At 38.8% G+C, this 23,868-nt stretch overlaps 4 protein-coding genes across 5 annotated transcripts; 2 read left to right on the top strand and 2 right to left on the bottom strand.

The window, feature by feature from the left end:
* Window positions 1-733: 733 nt before the first annotated feature.
* Window positions 734-3,475, top strand: LOC133710235 (ankyrin repeat-containing protein At2g01680). Its single transcript, XM_062136251.1, has 3 exons — window positions 734-1,215; window positions 1,905-2,314; window positions 2,418-3,475. The coding sequence occupies exons 1-3, from the start codon at window positions 903-905 to the stop codon at window positions 3,282-3,284; spliced, it is 1,590 nt and encodes a 529-aa protein (XP_061992235.1). The 5' UTR covers window positions 734-902; the 3' UTR covers window positions 3,285-3,475.
* Window positions 3,476-3,841: 366 nt separating this feature from the next.
* On the top strand, window positions 3,842-5,978 carry LOC133709821 (eukaryotic translation initiation factor 6-2). Its single transcript, XM_062135715.1, has 6 exons — window positions 3,842-4,002; window positions 4,090-4,272; window positions 4,361-4,405; window positions 4,506-4,636; window positions 5,284-5,394; window positions 5,516-5,978. The coding sequence occupies exons 1-6, from the start codon at window positions 3,993-3,995 to the stop codon at window positions 5,771-5,773; spliced, it is 738 nt and encodes a 245-aa protein (XP_061991699.1). The 5' UTR covers window positions 3,842-3,992; the 3' UTR covers window positions 5,774-5,978.
* Window positions 5,979-6,434: 456 nt separating this feature from the next.
* LOC133709420 (protein VAC14 homolog) lies at window positions 6,435-14,269 on the bottom strand. 2 transcript variants are annotated; one of them, XM_062135151.1, is made up of 20 exons: window positions 13,884-14,269; window positions 13,673-13,786; window positions 13,509-13,574; window positions 12,077-12,166; window positions 11,867-11,986; window positions 11,677-11,708; window positions 11,427-11,569; window positions 11,237-11,331; window positions 10,700-10,786; window positions 10,432-10,539; window positions 10,204-10,295; window positions 10,007-10,088; window positions 9,411-9,476; window positions 9,202-9,317; window positions 8,972-9,092; window positions 8,531-8,692; window positions 8,292-8,420; window positions 7,805-7,873; window positions 7,215-7,514; window positions 6,435-6,930 (listed from the first exon to the last, which is right to left on the bottom strand). In XM_062135151.1, exons 1-20 carry the CDS (start codon window positions 13,971-13,973, stop codon window positions 6,835-6,837), a joined length of 2,178 nt encoding a protein of 725 aa, XP_061991135.1. In that variant the 5' UTR covers window positions 13,974-14,269; the 3' UTR covers window positions 6,435-6,834. The 2 variants fall into 2 exon arrangements, with proteins under 2 accessions (XP_061991135.1, XP_061991137.1); XM_062135153.1 differs by having other exon boundaries at window positions 11,677-11,705; window positions 13,884-14,268.
* Window positions 14,270-15,228: 959 nt separating this feature from the next.
* LOC133708754 (nuclear pore complex protein NUP155) lies at window positions 15,229-23,477 on the bottom strand. Its single transcript, XM_062134275.1, has 13 exons — window positions 23,103-23,477; window positions 22,607-22,776; window positions 21,825-21,951; window positions 21,387-21,649; window positions 19,561-21,208; window positions 19,260-19,472; window positions 18,841-19,088; window positions 18,324-18,738; window positions 17,922-18,118; window positions 17,035-17,383; window positions 16,666-16,884; window positions 16,174-16,502; window positions 15,229-15,538 (listed from the first exon to the last, which is right to left on the bottom strand). The coding sequence occupies exons 1-13, from the start codon at window positions 23,259-23,261 to the stop codon at window positions 15,421-15,423; spliced, it is 4,455 nt and encodes a 1,484-aa protein (XP_061990259.1). The 5' UTR covers window positions 23,262-23,477; the 3' UTR covers window positions 15,229-15,420.
* Between the last annotated feature and the right edge of the window lie 391 nt (window positions 23,478-23,868).

The raw sequence follows: 23,868 nt of genomic DNA on the forward strand, positions 1-23,868 counted from the left end.
CATGAAAAGCAACGAGTAACTCATCACAAATCTACTTAACTCGATTCATCGCAAATCTACTTAATTTTTTTTTTTTTGAGAAAATGATAACTTCATTACTTAAGGCCAGAAGACACGTACATCAGATGTTTAGATGACACAAGCCGCCAAGCAAAAGATAAGCACATTCACTGTTAACACATGTGCTCACTTATTGAGCCTAAACAACAAGAAATCAAGTCCTCACTACTAACCCCTCTTTGAAAAGTAAACCTAGTCGCCTAGAGACCTCAATTGGTGTACAACTAGAGTAAACAAAGAAGAAAGTAATAGAAGACCCAATTTCAAGTGGTAGGCAAGAGACCAAGAAAGCCTAAGGCTTTCCTTTGCCCTTATCTCTAGGGCTAGAAACCGAACCTCCAATAGCAGTTACTGGGACGTTGGCTCTTGTTCTTACTTCTGGTGGTCTACCCAAATCTACTTAATTAGTTCTTACAGATACACATTTATTGAAAGAGATCAAATTAATCAGACGATCGGTCGGAAACCATATTTCCGGTCCCAAAAAAGGTCGCCCCCGGCCCGTAAAACGTAACACTAATTTTACCAACAATGTTTTACCTCGTGGATCAATTACCCCCTAGATTTGACTCCAAAATGAGAGGAATCTCAGATAATTCTCACCAGTCAACTCCTCACATGATGGCCTCCATCAAAATTCAAAAAGACCCCACTCTACACCCAGTGATCAATCAAAACCCTCCAAACAAGGCAACACCCTCAATAACACGCTTATCATTTTCTTTCTTATTCACAGAAACTCCACCACTACTTGATCATCATCATCTTCTGATCTTCATCACCTCATTTTCTCAAGTCTTTGATGAAACCAGGTCGAAAAGAGTGAGTCTTTTCAACTCATAATGGACTCCAAGTCGGTGCGGTTCTTGACCCACCAGTCCTTCTTCTCCGCCGTTCGATCCGGCGACCTCGAGTCGGTGACGCAGCTGGTGGAGAAGCTCGCCAAGGACGGCGAGCCGTCGTCGTCCGCCGTGGCTGATCTGATGGCGATGAAGAACGACGCAGGCGAGACGGCGCTGTACGTGGCCGCAGACAATAATAATCTGGAGGAGGTGTTTGCCTACTTGCTCAAGTTCTGTGATGTGGAGGTTGCCAAGATCAGGAGCAAGCTTGATATGAATGCTTTTCATGTTGCTGCTAAGAAAGGCCATTTGGGTATTGATATCTATTTCTATCACTATGATTTTTATGGGTTCTGATTATTGATTGGGTTGGATTGGTTTTGTGAAATCGGATTTTTTTGTTTGGGTCAAGTTTGATTTTTTATGCACTGTTACAATGATTCATGGTGATTTTTTTTCCTCAATTAGATGATTGGAAATTTGGAATTAGATTGACTAGATGCTTGTGTGGTCATTTATAGCTGAGGTTTTGTTCTGTGTTAATTGTGAAAGGATATTTCCAACTCTGTGTTGAGATTTTTTTTTTGCTTTCTATTTTGGGGAAGAATATTTAAATCTTGGTTTGTTTTCATAAAGGAGTTGGATATTGCAAACTGAAGAGCGAAAAGAACTATGGTTGTCATTTTCGACATGTTTTTAAGTAGATGATAGGATTCATGTGCTTTTCTCTATGGTATTTGTCATCCAGAGTATCAGGCCTATAAAGCGTGAAGGTCTATTTTGTTTTGATCCGCTTTTCATATACTGAAGCTAATGCTTCATAACCAACTGTCAAGGTTTTCTATATTAGGAATTTACAACATGTGGCATCCAGTTCTGTATTTTTTGTGCTACATGTTTACTACAATAACCATGGCGATGAAAAAAGAAAAAAGAAAAAAAAAATTCTTACTTGCTTTTATATAATTCATTGAAAATATGGTATTGACTGTTATTTTTCAGGTATTGTGAAGGCGCTGCTGGCAAAATGGCCTGAGCTGTGTAAAGTGTGTGACTCGTCAAACACTAGCCCTCTTTATTCAGCTGCTATTCAGGAGCATTTGGATGTAGTCAACACCATCTTGGATGTGGACATCAGCTCAATGAGGATTGTGAGGAAAAATGGTAAAACTGCATTACATACAGCTGCAAGGTATGGGTACCTCAAGATTGGGGAAGCGCTTATTGATAGAGATCCTGAAATAGTGTGTATAAAGGATAAAAAGGGTCAAACTGCACTCCATATGGCTGTAAAAGGTGACTGCACTTCAATTGTAGAGGACATATTACTTGCTGATCACTCTATACTTAACGAACGTGACAAGAAAGGCAATACCGCTTTGCATATGGCGACAAGGAAATGCCGTCCAGAGGTATCTTTTATGTTGCAATATTAATAGTTCAATGCGTTGATGGGAGTGAAATAATTGCTTCGTTGTGTGTCTTCTTCTTGATGTTTTATTCTCTTTCTTTCAGATAGTGAGCCTTCTGTTGAGTTTCAAGGATACTGATGTCAATGCAATCAATAATCATTACGAAACTGCCATGGATTTGGCAGATAAACTACAATATGGAGGTCCTCGATCAGAAATTATAGAAGCACTGGCGGAAGTTGGTGGCAAGTATGCAAGACATGTTGGCCAAGTTGATGAAGCAATGTTACTCAAGAGAACTGTGAGTGATATTAAGCATGAGGTGCACTCACAGTTGATACAAAATGAAACAACTCGGCGAAGAGTTTCTGGTATTGCCAAAGAACTAAAGAAACTTCATAGAGAAGCTGTCCAGAACACTACCAATTCTATCACAGTCGTTGCTGTTCTTTTTGCTTCGATAGCCTTCTTGGCCATATTTAACTTGCCTGGCCAATATTTCGAAACAGGGAAGGCTAAAATAGCCGATGAAGTTGGTTTCCAAGTGTTCTACCTATTGAATGCCACAGCTCTCTTCATTTCTCTGGCGGTCGTTGTGGTTCAGATCACTTTGGTGGCTTGGGACACAAGGGCTCAGCAGCAAGTTGTGTCAGTGGTCAACAAACTAATGTGGGTTGCTTGTGCATGCACTTGCGGAGCTTTTCTGTCGATAGCTTTCGTGATTGTTGGAAAAGGTAGTTCATGGATGGCCGTTACAATAACAGCTGTGGGAGCACCAATCCTCATTGGCACTCTTGCAAGCATGTGCTACTTTGTTTTCCGACAACACTTTGGGTCTTTCCGGCGTGACTCTCAGAGAAACATCAGAAGGGCGAGTGGAAGCAAGTCGTTCTCCTGGTCCTACTCTGCAAATATCTCAGATCTCGACGATGAATACAACTCCGACCTTGAGAAAATCTATGCTCTGTAAACGCTATACCTCAGCGTCTTGTTTATATGTCGAAAGTAATAGTTTGTGTTCATGTACTTGTACACGTTTGTGACGATTGATCGTAGATCTCTGTATGTTAGTGTAAGTATTATAGTGATAGCTCTGCTTAAAAGTTGTAGTCATAGATTTATTAACTGAATGTGGTAAAAAATAGAAAGTTACAATGCCGAGAGCCTCTCTCTTATTGTGTTTCTCCAACTACTGGTGACGATCATCATAAATTTTCATGGCATTCTTACCTTTCTAATGGAGAAATTGGTTCAGATCACCTGGTTTGGTAACATATCATGAAATTTTCATGAAACGGCTTAACATATCATGGAATTTTCATGGCTAGTGTTACTTACATCAGTTTGTGACCGGTAGGTTTAAGAAGCTTTTGACTTTGCTTCTCGTATACTTCGGTCTAAATACTGAGTATGTGTGTTACTAACTCGCAAACGTAATTGAGGTGGTTCACTTCAGATAAAACAAAAAAAGGTTAAACTGTTTCAATATTCAAAATCTAAAACTAAATCACGACCGTTCCGTCAATCTAACGATTGATACAACCCAGTGAACCCCCACTCCAGAGCACCTTCCTCCATTACGAACCAGGAATCTTGTTTCCTTCTGCAATCCGTCGATCCTTGCGATCCCGACTGCAATTGAAGTTCCGATCAGTCGCCGTTGACTCTGCGTCTAACCATGGCTACCAGTAAGTCTTTCTCTCCAAATATTCTGGTTCTATGTATATACATATACATGTATTGAATGTTAATGGAAGCCCTAATTGCGTGTGAAGGACTTAAATTCGAGAACTCGTGCGAGGTTGGGGTGTTCTCGAAGCTGACGAACGCTTACTGTTTGGTCTCGATCGGAGGCTCCGAGAGCTTTTACAGCACATTTGAGGCGGAGCTGGCTGACGTCATCCCTGTCGTCAAAACCTCCATCGGAGGCAGTCGCATCATTGGTCGTCTCTGTGCTGGTACTGACCTCAAGTTTCAGTTGAATCTGTTGTGGTCTGATCTTTTTGATTTTCTTTCATTACAAGTAATTGAAATTTCGATTTTCAGGGAACAAAAATGGGCTGCTTTTGCCTCACACCACCACTGATCAAGGTAATATATACGTTTCTATGCTCCGATTTTGTATGCTAGTCTTTGTGGTTTCTGTGACTTCTTGGGGTTTCTGTTGTTGTTGTTGTTTTTGAAATTGAAGAGCTGCAGCACTTGAGGAACAGCTTGCCTGATCAAGTTGTTGTTCAGCGAGTCGACGAGAAGCTATCTGCACTTGGCAACTGTATTGCGTGCAATGATCATGTTGCTCTTACACATACTGATCTTGACAGGGTAATTCTTCCTCTCCTCTGTTTGTTTATTACGTGCTCCTGATTAGTGTTTACTTTTGCTTGATCCATTGAGCTCTTTGCCACAAGTAAGGCTACTATGTTTCTCTGTAATATTAGGCAATTGGGAGCGCATCATACTCCTACCACCTTATCACTTTGTATTTGCAATAGAATTTCTTCTTTTGTGGTAATATGATTTCATGAGGAGAGGCATTAGGCACTTCTCTAAGGAATCAAAGAGAAATCGAGTAGGCGAAGTAATCATTCCTACATAGCATGACAAACATCATACTCTATAACTTGATTTCAGAACCAATTCTGTGTTTGGAGATGCAGGGGTGGTAAACTGACATAAGTTCTCTAAGGTTGTATTTTGGGTTGATTGTTTTCAGTGGGGACTGAGAACAGTGTTTCTTGTGCTTGTTGCAAGAACAGTTAGGTTCTTGTTTGATTTAGTACATCCATAAACACACCAACAGACTATCTTGATAAATAAACAAAAGCTGCTTGTTCATCACTTCATCATAAGGCACTCTATTGTTTTTGCCCTTTTCCATTTAGCAGATGGCATTAGTCTTTGAAATATAAATAAAGTGTAAGATTGCTTCTGCATTTGTTCATTTGTTTATGTATTATCTGCTCACTCAGGAAACTGAGGAGATGATTGCAGATGTTCTTGGACTGGAAGTCTTTAGGCAGACAATTGCTGGTAATATTCTTGTGGGCAGTTACTGTGCTATCTCCAACAAAGGTGGCTTGGTAAGAACATGTCTCCATGGCGGCATTTTCTGAGGATATTTAGTGAAATATTTAGTTATATAACCGATTGATCTCTTGTTTTGGTGCCACTCTTAACGCATTTGAAAATTACATGGTGCAGGTTCATCCGCATACATCCGTGGAAGACTTGGATGAACTTTCAACACTTCTTCAGGTTCCTCTTGTAGCTGGTACAGTAAACCGTGGTAGTGAAGTGATAGCTGCTGGCATGACAGTGAATGACTGGACAGCGTTCTGTGGCTCAGACACCACAGCCACAGAAGTCTCGGTTATTGAAAATGTTTTCAAGTTGAGAGAGGCCCAACCTAGCGCCATTGTGGATGAAATGAGGAAATCGTTGATCGACAGCTATGTTTAAGCTAATTTCTCTGGTAGTGATCTTATGATTATTCTGTTCATATTGTTGGCTTGTCTATGGTTAAAGATCTTATCCAAAGCAAGTCTAATGTTGTGAATCTTTTTAGTCTTGCTTATAAGAACTCCGATGCTGCCTATAGTTGTGTAATTAAGTTTGCTCAATTTGGTCTTGGGAATTTGAATTTTATGCGGGACTTGAATGGGAACTCCTCATATGCTTAAATAGGGAGCGGTTAATTGGAGTAGCCCATGGACGTACGGACTAATTATAACAAGTTCTTGTTATCAATATAAATCACAGTAACTCAGTAAGCGCAGCCCAGGGGCCACTCATCGGCTGGAGTTTTCGGGAGACCTTGTCGGAGTTACCTTTCCTCTTTTATAGGACATTTTTGAGTTGAAAGAAAAGAAATGAGTGAACCGTAGAATTGTGAAATTGAAAATATTGAACAAAAATCACAATTCCCCTTTTCTAATCTGAGTGAGCACAAACAGTAATTTCACCTGAGATATGGCTAAATATATCTCATAGAAGCAAAAACAAGGGGAAGAAGAAAACAAACACGAACACAAACTGAATCGTGCTCTGGCCAATATATAAGTATTTCTTGATCATTAGCAGTAAACGAATGAATAGATACAAGTGCACATGACGCAGTGTATAGTGAAAATATAACTACACATCCAACTTTTCTTTAATTTCAAAACCGAGGTGTACATAACAATGAGCAGCTCGACTTACCTTATACGATTGATGTAACGGATATGAATAAAACAAACTGGATCTAACTGCAATTCTCCCCTTCTAACCCCCCACATGGTTTTCAATAAAAAATAACAGAACCACATGGGCACATCAGCTTACAAAAGTCAAAAAGAATAGCTCGCATCAACTGAGCTGATCTTAATTCAAACCCAATTTCCACCATCCAAACCTCCATGAATTTAACAACAATCTACTACGATATACAATTTTACAAACTATACCAGATCCCATCCACAACTCCTACACTTGCTGAGATGAGACATATCTGCCTCCGCCAGGGTCCAGAAGCAGCAACATTATAATTGTAACTGCCCTGGGCCCCTCCTAGATCTAGAAGGAGGCCTATTCACGTCTGATGAAGATTGGATGAGTTCTTCAGGTCTTTGCACATCCTACATATATGATAAGCAGCAATGAAATTCAAACTACAGTTATGCCAGCTTTAAAGGCACAGTATGAGTGGAAATCAAACATCAAGAAATGAAGCTATGACAGGATATATATACATAAAAGTGAAGGTAATAATACAAAAAACAATGCAAAAATCTTTGCAGCAGGCACAGCAACCATTCTGCAAATACAGCTCCCACATAGATATCTACCAAATGCACAAGCATGGAAAACACTACTAAACCAATGCAGTGATGATATTCTTTCTGTATAAAACTCAACAAACCTGTTGCATTGGGGAAGATGTGGAATTAATGCCTGATTGTGCCTGAACTTTCGCATGCTGGCGATGCTGCTGCTGCATTTGCTCAAACTGCTGTAGTCCTGCAGTGAAGTTAATTCCATGATGGGAAGACTTATTATCCTGGTTTATGTCACCATCCTCAGTGACCTGTGATCCACTTGACATGTGTTGTAGAATCTGATAGGAATTCCCCGAAGAAGTTCGCCTCGGTTGCTCACCACTAAATGAGTACGAAGGTACAGTTTTTAAACGAGTCCGTAGAATTTTAAAGGCGGCACTTTGCTGCAATCAAGTACAGAATGAAAAACTTTAACTCATAACAAAAAATCAATCATATTGAACCAATAGCAAAAGTAAAAATGTAACGAGCTACAGTTTGAAAGAATTTTCAAGTTCACTTTTTAAGTTTTGATCTCAACGATTAATCTTTAATAGTAAAGGAAGCAAAAATCAAAAATCAACTCTGTCATATTCTCTCAACTAAGAAAGCCACATTCACATCTTCAGATTGAATCCCAAATCATCGTTGCAGTTGTAAAGAAAAACAGAGGAAAGTGCAGCTTAGTATGTACCTGGGGAAGTAACATCAGAAGACCATACAAGGCTTTTAACAGCCACATATGCCTTCCAGGTTCCAGAAGCTGCAAGAACCAGAAGACAGCTCAGGCACCCCAGTTATATATTACATTAGGAGAAAGCAATTGCAGACAACATCAAATGACACATGCTGTACATAACTAATAGCCATTGCAAAAGAAAGATCGTCCTTTTTTTTTTTTGCCAAATGAGAAAATTGCTATGCATACGGTCGTAAACCCTAATAAGACTTTGTTAGAAGCATTCAAATTGAATCCTATTCTGGAGAGGTCTCATTCTTTCACCTTAAACTCCAGTTCATAACAACTGGAGAGGTCCACTACTTGACTATAAACCAACAATATCAGCCACAACACATAAATCCAATCAAACACACAAATTCCAAATACAGCTTTAGACTAAAAGCACGGAATAATTGCAAGGGATTCCACTAGGACTTAATAGTAGACTTGAATTCCACACCTGTAATCTAAGATACGCAAAGATTGGAGTTTCCAGTAACCGAATCAATTTATCCAGCTGGACTAAAAATTTGACATTAATATCTTCCTCCACCAGAGACTGAATCACAGTACTTGCATGCTGATATGTCTGTCAAAAGAAACCAAAAGAATACATCAAGGAAAGAGATCACATGCGTGCAAAACATAGATTTTTAAATGAAAGTAGTAACCGTGGGCGAGAGAGCATTACAACATTACCTGAGATAACAAGCAGAGGCTTATAATTGCCATGGGTGAGTGACACCATGAAGCATATAAAGAAACAAATAAGTCCTTCCCTGATGGACTCACAAGTGATTGTTTCAAAAGATCTCGTAGGTCAGACAACTCGGAGGATGTAAGTAAAATCAAGTTCAAAGCCTGAACAGAAAAATGGAACACATGAATAAATTAGTAAATCTAACAGAAATGAACTGCTGCACGAAAGTGTAAAAAGAATTATAAAAATTGGTCATGTTCAAAGCCTTTGCCATAGCAAATAATTTACTAGCCTTTGCCATAGCAAATAGTTTACTAGTAGGCGATAAGATGAAAAAACTTCATCAAAAGAAAAAAAAAAAAAAACACATGCCCGAAACAAATAGTGAAATGGGTCACTGATGCATATTGCTTTTTGTTGTCCAATAAATAACAACCTACCTGAACCATAATAGATGCAAAATCCAGGTCTGACTCTCCTTCTAGTATAGTAGACAGTTCTCGGTAGACCCTTTCAGCATCTAAAAGCACACAGAGTCGGCGAATTATCAAAGCACCACGCCTTGGGGAAAAAGAAAAAAGAGCAGAGTCAAATCAAGAAAAGTCACCCACATAACAGCTACGGTTGGAGAGAGAGAGAGAGAGAGAGAGAGAGAGAGAGAGAGACTCACTTCTCCAGAAGAGAATTATCTACACGGAAATTATGAACAAGAAAGACAACAAGCTGGCGGAAGTGTTGTGGATCTTTCGCTATGCATGCATGAACCTCTAGAACCAGGAGAACCACCTGGACATCAGACTTGCAATATTAGATACCCACATGAATGCGGTTCAACATGTTAATAAGCTACATTTTTACATACAAGCCCATAGATAGTACCTTATCAGAAGGATCTGAAAGTGCCTCCAAAAGGGTGTCAAATATGTCATTCAGATAAGTCAACACCTGTTTCACATAAAATTAAAATATAATTAGAATTTACCCAAAAAGAAAAATAAGACGAGCAATGGCCCAAGAACTATCAAAAGACCAATTAATCTAGAGGCTTATCATTGACCATATTATATATTGCTTCTGTATCTAAATTTTATGCAGTAATAAAAAAGTGCGTGTGTATATATAAATATATATATTCATAGCCCGTCCACTGTTAGTCCCTGTTTAATAAAGCAAAATGAAAGGTGATCTGCTCCATTTGTCACTAGAGTTAGAAGTTAAATAAACATTCATAGAACCAAGTACCTTGAAATAACGTGGTTTCAAAATGTCAAGCAATTGACCAGTCCTATTTAACATAATACTATACACATACAAGCATAACCAGGCATGCCATCTCCAAAATTAAAATGAAAGAGAAAACGAGGAAGCATACATTCATTCAATACAAACTTCTTTTAGGGAGTCAAAAGTATAGTTCAATTGGTACCTCCCTGAAAAATAATTCCATCCAACCATCCAAACAAGTTCCAAATTACCTCAGTACGATGTCTGTTTAGAAGGTTGGAAATCCAGTGCAATGCTTCAATTCTAGTAGCCTCCCATTCACTAGATAGTTGCCTGATCATAAAACATAACTTATAAATGGCAACTAGCAGACTATATAAAAAGGTAAAGTCTAGGGTAATATTTTAGTAGCATATCACCCTAGCTTGTGTTGGTTATAAAAACTTACCTCCTTGCAATAGAGAGGATTGCTCCAACATCAAACCCTTCAGCTGGATCAGCCTTAATGGCACGGAGCTCTTCGTTGGTTTCGCGAGCAACCTTACGTGAGGGGAAAAGAATTCAGTGAAAGAAAACACAATAAGCAGCAAGATCAAATGAACATCCCCGCCCCCAACAAGTAGGAAAAAAAAAAAGAAAAAAAAAAAAAGGAAATGAAGGAGGCTAATAGACCTACCACTCTGATTTTCTCTTCTTTATCAGATATGCAGGGCAAAATTGCTCCCAATATATCAGCATAATAGGGAACAAGCTGGTCCCCACCAAGTTTTACAAACTCATTTATCTGCACACCCAAGAAGCACATAAATAAGACTATTCAAATATAATTACTACGGTACATAGAGCAATGATTTGTCTCCATATAGAGAACATCAACTATAAAATCCCTAGGCAAATGATACAATGAATAGGCCACAAGTACTTCTCCATTTTCTTTTACTTACCCATGTGATAGCTGTTAACCGAGTAAATTCATCCGGAGAAGCAGCCCTCTGCACCAGTATTTCAGCCATGCGACCATAATCTACAGACTTCAAGAGTAGCACTGCTCGAGTCAGAAAATTACAAATGAACAAAACATATTGTTTTTATATTAAATAATTGAGATAACAAGGCATAAGTGATGCAGCATCAAGCACCTCATTATTTATTCAAAAGTCAAAACATATAAAGTGACACCCTAAAATATATAATTCCATATACATCCAATATAAATGCACACGTGCTCCTACCTTGCAAAGCTACATACTGGAAATGGAAAACAAATCTCTATTACTGTGAGACAAGAATAATTGGTCTCACTGACCGACTGACAGAATTCATATATATTGAGATAAGCGAGAGAAAGAGGAAACAGAGACAAACACACATACACAAGAAAAATGGGAAAATGAGTGGCACAAATTCTTTCAAAGCAACTAGTGAAACACGTACGACAAACATCATTACAGAATTGGGGCAGTAACAGTTAAAAGTCTTACTGGGGAGTTCTTGATCTCTTGGAGAAACTCTGAAAGAGCTGAATCAGCCTGTTGTCTTATCTCATGGCTTGAATCACTTAACATATTAAACAAACCTGATATTTCACAGCAAACTGTGAGTTCATATTCAACTAGGAAGAGGATAAATATGAAAGAAGCATATTTTTCTTTCACATTATAAAAAACATACCATCAAGAAAATCAGGAAGGAAACCCAGCATATCAATATCTGGAACGCTGTCTAGAACAGTGATCCATCCTACCAAAAACTGGCGGACATAGGGATTTAGAACATTCATGCGCTCCCTCAGTAATGGTATAAATTCTTCAATGCTGAGGAAGGGGAAACAAAAAAAAATAAGAGCATATTGTAAACGTTGATTACTGTCTTGAGAATACAACAGAATACAAATCTGAACAAGATTGGGAATATTACGCACCTGAATTGGTCACTTTCAGTAACAATATCCTGCTTCAGTATATAAAAAAAATTATGTATAGAACATATAAATGCATACGTTGAAGATCAACAAGTGGAAAAGGCTGATCTTCTTCAAAGGTGGACACTTAATTTTTTAATTTTTTTTGGGTGGATAGATGAGAATGGTGGAGTTTTAAATGTTTCCATACCTTTACAAGCCGATCTAAAAGATGAGCAGCACTTTGTACATTAGCATCTGAGTCTGCTGAAAGCTTGCACAAGGCATCAAAAATCTGATTAAAGAATATGATAAAATCTCCTCGTACAACCTGAGCACCATTGAAAAAAAAAAATGATATCAAGTCAAGGTCAGGGACACCATATTAAATCAGTACATCAGCCAGCTAATCCTCTCTCACCTTTGCAATGTTGTATAGTGCTTCACAAGCATAATAACGAACTCTGCTATCTTGGTCAGAAAAGGAATTAAGCACAGGAGGCACAATTTGCTGACAGGTACATGAGAAGCAAATAAATATTCAATACCAATAAAGAATAATTTAGCATTGAGTTACAGATGCATGCTAATAGAACAAACTTGCAATTTTTTAATATGGAAAGGAACCAAAATATGGCATTATGCTTTTGCCTACAAGCTCCTGCTTTCAGGTTTATGTGCATGAATGCAAACTACAAAATGAGCAGCTCAAGACAGATGATGGAAGTCAACTAATCAAGGAATGCCTAAAGAGAATTTTTGAGATCTCTAACTTCATTAAGCGTTAAAGTGTAAGAACTTCTAACTTGGTAATATGATATAACTCTTAGATATAATCTAAGATCTACATGAAGCACTATATAACTCTGAACATCTTCAACATAAGCTGACCAGCCTAACTATTTTCCGACACGCACTCCTCACTAGGACTTCAGTTCAGAAAGATATGTCTAGTTATCCACATCAGTTAAATCGCAAGTTACCAATATGTTTACCCAAAGGTCTTTTTAATTCTCAACCGAATAGCTCCTCAGGCCCCAACAATTTATCAGACTGACCGACTTAACAGAAATTCCAGTTTGGAAAGATAAGTCTAGTTATCTCAGTGTACTTACCAATGAAATTACTCAATTCATAACCACATAACTAGTGTTCTCAGTAAACCTTCTATGAACTGAGACTAGATATCATTCTCATTATAAATGGCAGATTACAGGAAGAGTGAAAACTACTTCCCATTATGCATATCGTCAACTGCTTGCTGACCCCAAGAACTTAAAAGCAACTTTTTGACTGTTGATGATGGCAACCAGGCAGCCATCTGTGATCTGTCACTCAGTGTAAAACCTTCACATATATCTAACCCTAAACCTTCTCGCCTACATGCAACTAATTTTGTACAAAAGAACCAAACAACCTGAGTTCTGTATCTGTTACTAGTTCCTGGAGATGCCCAAGAAGCTAACTTCAACTCACCTATGTCAGTATGACACCAGATACTGTGAATTCAGAAAACAAACTGTAGAACAATAATAACTATGACATGTTGTTAGACCAGTCTTGACTAGCACCACACACGATTACAGTATTACGGAATAAACGGGCAATGTTGTACTCATCCATAGTGACAGATTACCGCATATTCTCCTCAATCACTAAATTTTATTAGCAAAACAAAACATCTTAGTTACAGCCAACATACTACCTTAGCAATAGTTTTGCACACAAGTACCTCAACTAATTTGAAGCATAATGTTCACATATCAAAGATTCATGCCTATGCTTCGACATCTTAAACATCCATCGTTTTGAGGAAAAATAAAGAAAACAATCAATTTGTACTCGAGGATTACCTCAAGATGCTGAGCAGCTTCGCTGGTCAACCCAACTGTTGCAGCAGCTAAACCTATCAACCCTCCCTACACAAAACCACAACAAAAAGATACACAAACAAATTGAAGCTACAAATAGTACACCAAACTAAACGAAAACCACTGCAAAGCATTCATATCAATACCTTCCGGTGATTCGCCTGCGGTGAATAAGTGAATTCCGTAGTGAGCAAATTGATCACGGCCGTAATCTTGTCATGATCCCCAGCCGTCGTGAGCTGCTTCACGATTCCCTCAACCTATACACAAACATAAACACAGCAAATTGAAACGATTCAACTCAGGATCTAGTCGCGAAACCCTAAAATGCACAGAAGCAAGAAGAAGAAGCAGAACCTCGAGAGCGGCATTCTTGCGCTTCTCATAGAGCTTGTCCGCCAGGTTCCGGAGCACGCCGGCCGGAATCACAGTAAGCGCGTCGGCCATGTGGAGCAATCACACCAACTCCTGCTCCTCAGTCGTCGTAATCGGAATTCTGCCGATTGTTGAGAGAGGAAAACGGATTCGGAGTATCAAATTCGTTTTCGGATCTTCTCCTGCTCCAATCGGAACATATCTCTTAGGGTTTCTTCGCCGGAAAGTTCAAGGCTACCGGAGGAGGAGAATCAGATCTGCAGAGACTGGGAAATGAAATCGGAAACTGAGAAAATGTTCAACACAAATTGAAATTTTTTTCTCCAGTTTTCTTTTTCTCCTTTCTTATTTTTATTTTATTTAATAAATTTTTTTTTTTTTTTTTGGGTCTGTGCTTTTTCTCCAGTTTTGACTATTAGAGTAGTGAACGACTTCGGGAAGGTGCTAACAGTAACGGAGGTTGGAAGAGCGGTTGTTGGTAGAATGACGGATATACCCTCCTGTTTTTAGTGTCTACATTTGGCAAGTTTAGTATGAATATTAGCTCCAATTATGCTTAATCACCACTTAAACTACCCTTCTTCTTCTCCCTTCTTGATCAGTTGATACAATCTTATTCTTGTTAAGCAACAACAATCAATCTTATCTTTCTAAAGCAAGAACTTAATGTGTAGATATTTCGGATCTACGACGATATTCAACTTTTTTTTTCTTTTTTTTTATAATAATAAATTTTCATAATTTTTATCTGATCTTTTTAAAGCAAGAACTTAATCCATCGTTGTTTCGGATCGAGGATGATATCTGACCTTTTTTTATATTTATGATTACAACTAAATTTTGGTAATTTTTTTGGTGAGGAGGGGAGATTTGAAAGATTGTGTCACTTGCAAGATGAGAAGATCAGTGCCACACCCTTCTTTAGGACGTAGTCAAGACTTTAGTTTGTAGTTATATTATCTTAAGAAAAAAGAATATGAGAATTTTTTATCACAACTAGTTTGGTGATAGTTCAATCTAATCCGCCATATTCTATGAAAGCAGATTTCCAATGAGACGGGATATGAGAGTTGATGCTTCACTAATAGGATAAGGTCGGTTTCTGAGCTGACCAAAGAAATGGTCGGTTTGTCACAATTGGAAATATTCTCATTCAGAGATAAGCAAAATCTTTTTTTTTTTTTTTGGTCTGAATAAGCAAAATCATTTACAAAGCAATAATTTTGATATAATAAGGGTTGGCCTGCAGAACAATGCCAAAGGAATCAGTCACACCATGCCGGTAATGTAATGACATGAATAGCCCACAAAACCTGAAAACCTACAGTTACTGATGGAATGATGGACATACAGGTAGGTTTATTGAAGACAAAACTTTACTGTTAGCTCATGCTTTTCCAAAGAAATCGAGTTACTACAAGTCTCTTGCACAAGATCACATGACACATTCAATGTACAAGCAACTACTGCTTCTAACAAGAGAAATATCGTACAACACAATATATGACACAATAAACAATCAATAACGATCAAAAGGGAAGGGACTTAAAAGCGACTCTTCAAGTTCTCGGAACCCCTGAAAAACAGGTTCAGTAAGATGCTGTGGAAGAGCCAACCTCCGTACCTCAGTCATATACCTGCAATTCCAAGTACAAAAAGAAAAAAAAAATCTCAGAATATAAACGTATATTGAAACTCATGATCAAAATAATATCAACAGATCAACCAAACTGATTTTTGTGCATTTGTTTTGTGGCAGGAGCTGTGTAAGAAGTAAAAACTGTGAGATCCAATTCAGGAGAAGGTATATATCTCATTTGATAAACAAAGTCCTGGATGTTATTTTAGTGGATACAAATGGATCAATATGTGCACTTGATCAATTCATATGGAACCAAATGAAAGGACAAATACAGAATACATTTTTCATTTAATACTGTATGTGGTTATATTTCATCAATGGGATGAGAAAAAGGCAAGATTTGAAGTTGTCCAGGGTCAGAAGCGTCTCTCTTGACTCAAAATAAGTTTTATAACCATACAACAGAATATATCTATGCATTTTGTATCACCATACATATCTTGCTTGTTGTAGGCACTTCTTATTGTGAATTCGGGGTTACAGAGTAAGTTAGAGGTGATGAAACTCCAAACTTCAGTGCAAAACCACAGGCAATGCAGCTATTATACTCTACAGAAATGAATACTAAGTTGACAATGAGCAAACAACAACACGTGTTTGTTGCAATAAAAAACAAATAAATAAACTCACCTGTTGGCTGCACTAGAGATCTTATCTCGAACCCCTTGGTTAACAACTGCTCTCTGCTCCCCTGAAAATGTTCCACCTAATATTAAAGAGGCTCCAGTATTACTTGTACCCATTCTCTGGGCAAACAAGGACATTGCCCACTCACGAAGTATCACAAGTACTGATCGGAGAAGGCGTAGCCTGAGGTTGGGCGAGGGTAAAATAGCACCACTCGTTAATAACTGATCGTATGTGTTCAGTACAGGCTCGGTTGCCCCCTTGCAAGCAGCAAGAAGAGCCCTTGCTACATCTTCATCTCCAACAGATTCAACTCCTGATTCCTGTCTTTCCTAAAATTAGATGTGAAAAGAAAAAAAAAATGAAAATCAGGTAATACTCATTTTATGGACCAAAAAAAGGGTGATACTCCAATTAACCAATTAATCTTCTTAGCACAAATTTTTTTTTTCTTTCTAAAATAAGCTAAATAGTTGGGATGTTTTTCAAATGTACCAGTGCAGCTTTCTCAAGGTGAAGACAAAGTGTGTCTAAGGGTAAGCCAGCTCCATCTCCAGGATAAATGTCAGCACCAAATCTCTTCAATACTGAACAAGCTTCGGCAACACCACCCCTTGAAAGAGATTGGTCGATTAATCTAGCCCAAGTTTCTCTTACCATGCTACTATCTGGATCACCAGAATAGCTCGCAAAGTATAGCATTTCTAGACATATCTGATTCGACAAAGGAAAAATGAATTCCAGTTAATGAAAACTAGATTTCCCTTATAATTGTTATATATGATGCGGTAGAATAAAATTCTAAGAAAGGAGCAATGTTAAATAATAACCACAGTCTGGAGGCGAGAAAGAGAAAGTAAGTACCTCCCAAAGTTCGAATGGAACAGCATACTCATTGTATAGCTGAGTTATACCCTTCAAGTCTAATGATAGCTCTTTCGCCTTTCCTCGTGCAATATTTACAAAATTGGAATCAGCTGTTAAAGTGCCACTGGGGTCAGTTCCATGGGACTCAGATGCACCAGGCAAATCTTCTGCCCTGGAGACTAAAGCCTCAAGTTCCTGTTTGATCTTTATCTGAAAACGGAGAACAGCAAGCTTTCCTTCCAACAAGTCTAAAAGCCCGTTGTCATAAGCACCATGTGCAGAACCTACCAGGCCATCACTACTAGCATTTTTTGCCTGTATGACTGCATTTTTCAAGTAGTTGTACCTGTAATTGACAAAAAAAAACATCATTGACAGGCTAAGAGAATCAAGAAATTTTGTTTTGGACTATATCCCGTTTAGAATAGTTTGGGTTTATTTTGGGAGATGGACTAGTCCAGACAATCTCTGGTGTAGATGAGAGATTTTAGAAAGCACTGAGACAGACCAACCCAAGAATGTACAAAGTGAGATACTGATTTCAAACACATAAGAATTGGTTTTACATGTGATCAATATACTAAATATATAAATAAATAAATCTAAAGAAGTTGCTGCAGAAAAATCAAATGTGAAATCATGGGTATTCAAAGAAAACTAGGAGGAACAATGTAAAATACTGGGTTCACTTGGACCAAAATCTTGGTGATTGGACCCAACACAAGCGCAAAGCAACTCCAACACAAGACACCTGACTAACTATTTAGCTATTTGGAGAAATTCTATCTTGAAAGATATCAGATATCACCAGGGTACAGTGTCACAGTAAAAAAAAAAACCCTCAGCAAATACCGAGAACAAATCAAAACTGAAGGAGAGAATACCTTTCATCTAGAGTAGGAACATCCCCTGAAGTGGATCGCCTCTCAGCCAGTCGTAACAATACGTGAGCTGCAAGCAGATGCTGCCTCTTCAAGATATAGTACCGTGCCAAAAGCTCAGAATATCTGGCTTGATTAGATGATGTTACAGAATGTCCCATTGGAGAAGCCATGGAGGTCACTGCTGAAATAGCTCTAGCCTACAATATGGGAGAAACCCCAGGGGGCCAAAATAAGGGGAAAACACAGGTGAAATACATTATTTAAGGGAAAATCTTGTTTTTGAAAAATTGAAAGACCTTCTCTCTGCTCAAAACACATCTATGATAAAATTCTGAAACAGAGGAGCATCGGGAAATTAAAATTTATAATAACTGACCTGCAATACATAGTATAACATGTTACCTCTTGTATATGTTCACGGGCAGCACTTTGTAAAAAAGGTACCAAATCAGGACCTCCGTTTTCCAACAACTCATTTTCAAGTCCCAAATCAATCATAGCACGGTACAAGTACTCATGAAATAATCTGTCAGGAGATTGGATGCCAAGCTGAACAATCTGGCATATATACTTGTTCCGAGAGACCTGATCAAGGACGGGCTGTGCAGCAGCACGCCTAAGAGGAGAACCAAACTCCCTCTGTGAAGGGTCACCTTTCAGAGAACGCAGTGCACTTATGATAATTTCATAACACTGTACACGTTGAGCAACTGCATATTCTCGATCTGCTGTATCAATTTGGTCATTAAAAGCATCACCCGCAGGGTCAAGAGCCTGTGCCTTTTGTAAAGGTAAGCAAACCACAGCTTCATAAAATCTGCAGTTCATGCATGGTAATGATTTAGACGTAATCACCCAACTAAGCAGAGAGTCCAGAGACGACAATCAGAAAGGATTTACTTATCCCTAAGCAACTGACCTTAAATCTTCAAACCGTTTGCAAACAGTTCGTAAATCAGCAGATTCTGGAACTTTACTTAAGTAATCAAAGGCTTTTCTTGCGAGATTCTCCTTCTCCACAGGATCTGGAAGTACAGCAGCTCTCTCGAGACACTCCACGGCTAGAAAAAACTTGTAATCAGACTCCTTATAGTAGCTTGGACAACCATCCCGTAACCTTGAACTAACATCATCTACTGCACCCCTGCCATCAGGACCAGTATAATACTGGAGCAATGAATGACATCAAAATTAAGAACATTTCACAATGCAAGACAGCTATGCTTGATAAGACCCAGCCAAGCTGACAAATGAGTGAGGTAAAGAACTAATGTTTTGATAATTAGTGTAAAAAATTTCAATTAAGTTTCCTCAATGTTAAATCCAAAATTGCATTACCTCCATTAGAGCAGATATGAGCCTTGTAGCAAGATGGTCTCCTTCCTCAGAGCAAACTAACTGATGGAATGTCATTCGAACTAATGCTTGTCGTAGATCAGCATCAAAGCTCTCAACCAAGCGAGTTACATGGTGCTGTGAAAGAAGCTGGAGCAGAAACAGGGCTTCACTGGATCGAAGTAGCAACTGCCTAATGCATTCCATGGCCCTGACCTACAGAATAATAAAAACTGATATTATTAAAAGAAATGAAAAAGACAGGTATAAACACCTTTTGCATTACAGAAATAGCCAAAACTACCTCCATGGCTGCCAGTTCGGCAGGACTATATGGTAGTCTCTGCCTTTTACTAGATGAGCCACCAGCATTAGACTCAGTAGTCCGTGAGTAGGCACCAAATAAGTTTCTAACCATGTGGTCACTGGCACCGAATTCTGAACTGGCTCCATAAAGAATAGAGCCAGTCAAGTCTCCTGAACCAGCAACACAGCCATAAAGGCCCCTCCTTTGGTTCCTTCTAGACCTTAGAAACTTCTCTAGTGAACGAATCTTGTTTTCAAGCACTTGCATAGCCTCAACAGAGAGCCTGCAGATGACTAACGCATTTTCTGACATAGCGCTTGTAGAACCTAAACTGCCTTTTACAATCACCACAGGAAGTTCCCAGACAGGAAAAAGCAACCTTGCAGAGCATAAACAAAGCCCTTCATGTGCACCTGAAAACACAGGCTCAGCCTCCTGAACAACCTGCCCCATGCTAAATCCCCCCGCAGCTGTTCTAGTGTTAGATAATGCACTGTTTCCCTCAAGTTGTGGCATTCCAACAAATCTTGGGTCCTCGAAAGCTTCAGCTGCCTTCTGAGCAACAACATTGCTTATAAGATTTTCCGAATGAACTACCCTGGCTGCTAGCATTAAACACATGGCAGCTGCTTCACCAGGTCCAAAACGATTGAAGAATTCTTCCAAGATTGACCTGGGTGAGTTGGACTCAAACAACCTCCTCAGAATGTCTACAGGCCTGTTGAAAACTATTTCCATCATGCCCATAGTACTGAAAACAACAAATCGCCTCCTTGGTAATATATGTTGGATTGAAAGATCGCCTCTGGCCCAAAGCTTTCCAGATACCTTCTCACATGACTCCTCTAGGCTTTCATATCCACCATATTCAATTGCTGAATACAAAGACAGTATGGCAGTTGCAGTATCAGGCAAGGGTAATATATCTGCAACAAAAAGCATTCGCCCTTCAACTGGAAAAGAAGATACAGACTCCCGTAATGCCCGAGAACTCCTTGAACTTGTCCCCAGAGTACTCGACCCAGCTGATTGCGTGCTTGAGTCACGGTTTACAATAAGAAGAGACGACATTGTTGGCGGAGATGAATCAGAAAGAACAAGAGTTCCAGCAGAATAATGTGCTGCCTCAACCTTTAGCGAGAGATCATCATTCTGAGGTCTACCAGCAAGAGACATTGTTCCAAAGGCAAGTCCACCACTAAGCCCTAAAGGAGGAGAAGGCCTGGTTGTCACAACTTTTAAACAACTAGGTTTGTCATGGTCTGTATTAAATCCACCCAAATTCCCACTAGATGGAGAAGTGGTAAGGTACATCCTTCTCCCATCTGATAAAACAGCAACAAGGTGTAGAGACTTCGATTCAAGAGTAGACAATGGTGATATGCAAACTATAGATGACTTTGTCGTTCGATTTGGAGCTCTAGGTCCAGTTGATTGTCTGCCCCCATAATGAACATCCCTCAGATTGATCAAATTTTTTTCTTCTGCCACTTTTTTCAATGGCCCATCAGCATTTTGCCCCAGAATAAAAACCTGAAGTTTCATTTCTTCAGTTCTTGCGTACAATATGTGTCTCTCATTATCAAAAACCATTTCAATGATGGGATCAACAGCTCCAAACTTGAAAACATTCGGTACTACCCATCTGAAAATAAAGAATACGTCTTCATGTTAAATATTATCTCAAAAGAATAATCAAATTCAAAATGTAGGTAAAAATTTGATAGTCACAAGCACAATTATTACACTGAAGGAAGAAAAATAAACAAGCTTGCCTATCAATATAGAAATGAGGCATTAAGATCACAAACAAAGGAACTAACCTTGAAATGATACTTCCTAAACCAGCAGTCAGACAAACTTTCCGACATCTTGATTGCCAGCCTGATCCAGTTGTATACTGTAACTCATAGATGTGGCCGTCACGCCCAGCCAGGAAAATACGACCCTTTTCTGTACATGTGATACAAGTCATGGTGATCCCATCAGACGGTACAGTATACTCTGGCAATGGCTGTAGTGAGACCTCCGCATATGGATCTGTGCCATCAGCCCCTCCAGAGCAACATACTCCAACAAGACTTAACTGATAAAAAGTGGAGAACATTACATAAAAGTACAAACTTCAAAGAAAAGGAACAAATAAATTATATGCTTGAAACAAATAAAAGGAAGACCTTGAAACTAATCTAAATTTGCATGTTTCCAAATTCATAAATAGCAAAACGAAAAGGAAAAGAATGGGATAATTCACTTAGTACCTGAACAGGTGTTGCCAAAATCAAAAGATACTGAATAGCTTCAACAAAAACACCAGGTTTAGATTTAGCAAGACCAACAGCACAAATAGCTTGATCCTCCCCGCTATATTCAGGACATTGTCCATCCCTGATCAATAAAAGAATGGTAGAGAGAGGTAATGGGCAGTGTAGAGATAAAACCCATGAAGCAGTGTTCAAAAGCTATAATCATCATAGTATATGGACACATGTTTCTGTATGATCAAATGGTTTTCCTACATTTGTGTATGGTACTGTGATGTGAATACATGCCATCTAAAAGATGCAACATATTTTGAACCGTTCCAACATACAATGTCTATCTACTATATTTATTGAAAGGATATCTGTACAATGTTGGGTAGTATTGATAATAATGAATCCAAGTTCAGACTACATACATCTAGAGAAAACTTTTCAAGAATAACTTCATATAGTAAATAGAATATAATAGACAACGAGGCAACTGTATTAAACAAAACAAAAAGGATAAATATCATGTCTTAAGGTGAACTCCATGAAAGATCATTGACCAGAATTTGTGTTCCCTATGAAAACAGTTACTCATGGTAAAAGGAACATCAAGATATGGGAGTTCTCTTATGTGTGAAGGCATACTCTCAATCTATTCTTCCAGATAAATTTTCTTTGAGCCCCTCTCCCACCACTTCAAACCCCCCTTTTTCCCAAACCAAATAATGGAAAATGCCTACCTCCTTTTTCGGTAAGCAATATTCTCCTCTCAAGTGTTAAGATATACTCACCACTTGTCGAAACGCCACAGAAACAAGGAATTATCTATTGATGCCCACGCCCTGCGAATCTCAGGAAATATCCCACATAATGTAGTTCCTTCCCCGCCAGCTGCATTATATCTTTCGATAAGTACTGGAGGCAACTCCCAAGTATCCACCACTTCCGCCAAAGGTGGCCACTGCAAATTGAACATGAAAAGGCAATGTGTTTAGTCCAGTAAAAAGCCAACCACATGCTCGACCGATTGGACAATTTGCACTCCAATTTCACCAAAAAAAAAACTTCAATAAATGCATGAGCTTTCATCATAATCCAAGAACCTGTTCATGTCGATACTCCAATTCAAACTTATCCTTATAATCAATGATACTACTTACACTGTTAACACAACAAGTCGAGCAATATCACATCAAATCAAAGAGAAAACACATTCCCCTAATCTCGCACAAACAATCCCAATCCACAAAACCCTAGGTTCAAATTCGCATCAGATAAGTAGACTACCTCTCTGGGATGAGTAGCATAAGGGTGACTAGCGTATCGGGAAGCTTCTAGGGATTCTTCGAGATCGAGCTGGGACGCGACTTCTCTGCCGATTCGGTCACTGACGACCAGGCCCGCATTGGTCACATCGCGCATAACGACGTCGTCCTCCCGCGACATGATGTGGGGTTGGAAACCCTAGCAGCTCTGAAATTCAAAGTTTTGTGGGAGGTTCGATTGAAAACCTCGACTGGGTTTCCCTCCCTTTCTTGGAGCCAAAACTTTGAGAGGTCTTTGAATTTATTGGAGAGCGAGAGAGAGAGAGAGAGAGAGTGGGGGCGAGTTGGGGCAGATTTGTATTATAGGGTTTTGGGGAGGGTTTGGTTGTGGCGGGCAAATTAGGCTAAGCTTTGAACTAACCGGCGTGCTTCACTTTTACGCTTAATTTTACCCTCTCTCTTTTCTTTTTTTTTTTACCCTTCGGTTGAAAATTTCATTTCACTACTAAAGGTACTATCAAATTAGGTATTTTTTACCTTTCTATTTCATTTCAAAACTTGACGGCTATGTAGTCATGGAGTTTGTGTCGATTGAAGACGAGTTTGTTGAGTTTACAAGAATTAAAAACGAGGGTAAAATCTTTGCTATAATTTGTAATACATAGCAAATCAGCTTTTGCAGAGATATTGACCAAGTTCATGGTGGAAGTCCTCACTATTACATGAGAGTTTTTTACAAAGGAAAGTTAATACCCAAACTCAAGGCGGTTGGGAAAATTTATCAGAGT

The sequence above is a fragment of the Rosa rugosa genome, chromosome 5 (assembly GCF_958449725.1).
Source record: "Rosa rugosa chromosome 5, drRosRugo1.1, whole genome shotgun sequence".
Taxonomy (NCBI): Eukaryota; Viridiplantae; Streptophyta; class Magnoliopsida; order Rosales; family Rosaceae; genus Rosa; species Rosa rugosa.